The sequence below is a fragment of the Elaeis guineensis genome, chromosome 15 (assembly GCF_000442705.2).
Source record: "Elaeis guineensis isolate ETL-2024a chromosome 15, EG11, whole genome shotgun sequence".
NCBI classification, from domain to species: domain Eukaryota; kingdom Viridiplantae; phylum Streptophyta; class Magnoliopsida; order Arecales; family Arecaceae; genus Elaeis; species Elaeis guineensis.
The window spans coordinates 30,696,512-30,699,529 of record NC_026007.2 but is presented as its reverse complement, the minus strand read 5'-3'; the positions used below and the strand labels follow the sequence as shown (position 1 = coordinate 30,699,529).

At 35.8% G+C, this 3,018-nt stretch overlaps 1 protein-coding gene across 1 annotated transcript; it reads left to right on the top strand.

Moving 5' to 3' along the window:
• Positions 1–255: 255 nt before the first annotated feature.
• LOC140854137 (uncharacterized) lies at positions 256–2,890 on the top strand. The gene is made up of 2 exons (XM_073249613.1): positions 256–974; positions 2,872–2,890. Exons 1-2 carry the CDS (start codon positions 532–534, stop codon positions 2,873–2,875), a joined length of 447 nt encoding a protein of 148 aa, XP_073105714.1. The 5' UTR covers positions 256–531; the 3' UTR covers positions 2,876–2,890.
• The last annotated feature ends 128 nt before the right edge of the window (positions 2,891–3,018 follow it).

Here is a 3,018-nt window from a genome sequence, read left to right as displayed (position 1 = left end):
GCCATGGCCTTTTTCTATATTTTTCTTTTGCCATTTTTATCTGTATCTTGGGTTCATGTGTGCTTATAACTTCATCTGGTTTTACAGGTTCTATTTTTTATTGAAAGATGAATTGCTGTATAATGGATCTAACTTTTAGACTGTCAGAAATTGATTAGCATGCCTCCAAGCTTTTATCTGTAGCAGATATATCATGGCTCGGAAGGGAAACCAACAAAGAAATGGTCTAAATCGCAATGGACCTAATTACAAAAATGTAGTTTCAGAGATGTGAATAAAGAAAATCTAAAATCACATGATGGGAAGATTGCTGAAGAAGAAGCATCAAGTAGTCCTACTTGGGAGGGCAAAAACAATACCAAGGGGAGTGGTAAGAAAAACAAGCAGAGATCTGCTGGTGTTTCTTGCAGAGGGAAGTCAGATGATACAAACCCAAATTTATCACAAACAGTGGATACATCAAGTAAAATAAGAGATCCCGCTGGAAGTGACTTGTCATCGGGTGCTTCTGGATCAAGAGGAAACAATGAAATGTTCAACAACGGTAATCACAATCAAAAGATTTTGTCAAATAATGTGGCTGAGGGTATTCCTGTCGAAAATATGACGGAAAATAGCAGTCTTTCAGCTGCGGTGGCTGCTAAGGATCTAAGAGCTGTGGCTTTTTATGTCTTGAAAGTGACTAGTGAATGGGTTGAACAGCAGAAACCACGGTTCACAACCTTTGTAGCTGTTTTACAGATGGGCCATGATTATGTCCGTCTTAAAGTTGAGCATGTGTGTCCTATAATTTTTACTTGGATTTTGTATTTTGGAAAGTTGATCCTTCTTCTATCAATGGTTTGGCTGGAATGCTGCATCAGGGGTCTTGATTCTTTATTGCGTTTGGGGACAACATCCTTTTTCACTGTAATATGGTGCAGCATCCTCTCAGTTATTGCCATGACTGAATCACAAAATTTCTTATACTCATGGTTTGTTCTAATCATATTCTTCTTCATTTGTTTCACCTGTCACCATCTTGCCTTTTTTTTTTAATAGTTTAAACAATAATTTGATTTGGATGCCCATTTATTGGAAAAGAAGAAATAAAAAGAAAGAAGTAATTGAGACTTGATTATGCTTAGTATTGATCTTGCTCCATAAATTCCTGTGCATTACCTGTAACCATGTTTGGAAAAGTATAAAATCTTGTAATACTAAGGAAATCTGGGTTAATCCAAAGTTGTAACTTTATGAGTTTATTTTTTCTCCTAAGTATCATACATGTTAAACTTTTTTTATTTATTGAATGGTATTATCAGGCTTTAGGCATGTGCAATGCAGAAACAGGATAGATTTTTCTACCTTCACATAAAATTAAACCAAAATTTTCTGACATATATTCAAATATATTATATACATGATCTTGCAGAATTGGATTGGTCTGGCTAACTAAAGAATACTGTTAAGAATTTTTGAGCTTTGTCATTAAAGGTGACGACAAATTTGAGATACTGATCACTAAATGGCAAAATGAGATTGCTAAATGTTTCATAGGTGTTCCTTGTTCTTTATGACATGTCACGTTGAATCATCTATTTATCTGTAATCATTATAAAAATTCTGGAAGCCACAATTCTTCTCCACTTAAGACCACCATGAATCAGGTTTTTGGTTATAAGGAATCATAGAATGGATCTTTAACGTACTTTAAGGTGACAAGTTCTAATTTTCTTTGGATTAGTCCAAGAGAATGTGAATTGGGCAATGCCTGATCGTAATACTTCTCTCCTATGGGGGGTTCTTGGTCGAGTCTTGGTGCATCTCTAATTTCTTGGATCTATCTAATTTTACTCTAGGTGGGTGGTCTCTATCTCTCTCAAAAAGAGAGTTAAAAAAAATCAATTTTTGATGCACGGCCGGTTTTCATTTTTGAAATTTATATCAAGGTTTTAAATTTGTGGGATGGGATTGTTCTAGTTTTTTCATCGAACAGGATGCGCCGCCGTCCTGCCTTGTCCCAACACTTGAGATAAGAGATGTCCCAGAATGTCCTGATCAGGATGTTGGGACAATGGCGGGATGGTCCTGCCCCGATACATGGGGATGGCACCCCATCTCGATGTCCCGCAAGATGTCCTCTAGGATCTGAATCCTTAGTTTGTATTCTCTTTTTTCTCTCTATCTTTTCTCTATAAAAGGCTGATTGCTCTACATTGATTATTTCTTACCCCTTATCATGTGACATACATTGTCAATTCACAAGAGACACTTTTAATCATGCATGATGTGGCACATGTTTTTATTAGATGTATATAGATACTATGAGCACAGTAGTCAGGGAAATAGCATAACCTATCTCCAACATTTCACTTATTTCTTTTTCTGTCTACATTTCATCTTCCTAGTTAATTCTCTCCATATCAACATTAATCACTTTTCTGCTGCAAAACCTTTCGATCAAAACAATTCATATTTTATATCTGAAATCAATCTAGTTTGTCCCTTCTTCTTTTTCTTTATATCTATAAAGGAAATGATGTCGCCCCTTTCCTGTCATGTTTTGTCTTTCGGCTTGTTTAAAGGTTGTTCTAGCAATTGATAAGGTCCACGGATGCCCTTCTGTTTCCATTTGTTAGGTTAGGATCTCTATACTCCATCTCTTCTGTTTTTTGACCAATGTTTCAAAATTACCTTCAGGCAGAATTACAAGAAAATTGTTCTTTACAACAGTTTTTTCTCTGAGGTTAAGATGCTAGCTAATGCTCAGTTTGATGTTTGTTAGCTTTCTAAATATTCTTTGATTATGTGAAGTAAATATTTTGCAGCTTGTGTTATCATGTAAGAAATCAAAAGGTTTTTCTCTCTTATAGATCCTGTCTGTGTCAGGTGATTGCTGCTTTAGTGGCAATTTTTCATTGGTCTTGGACTTGCAATTGTGATAATTTCCATGTTTGCAACGGTAGTTTTGTGGCTTATGGAAGCTTTTGGACAAACAGGGGCTGTCATACTTCTAGGAGGTTTGCATTTTATAGC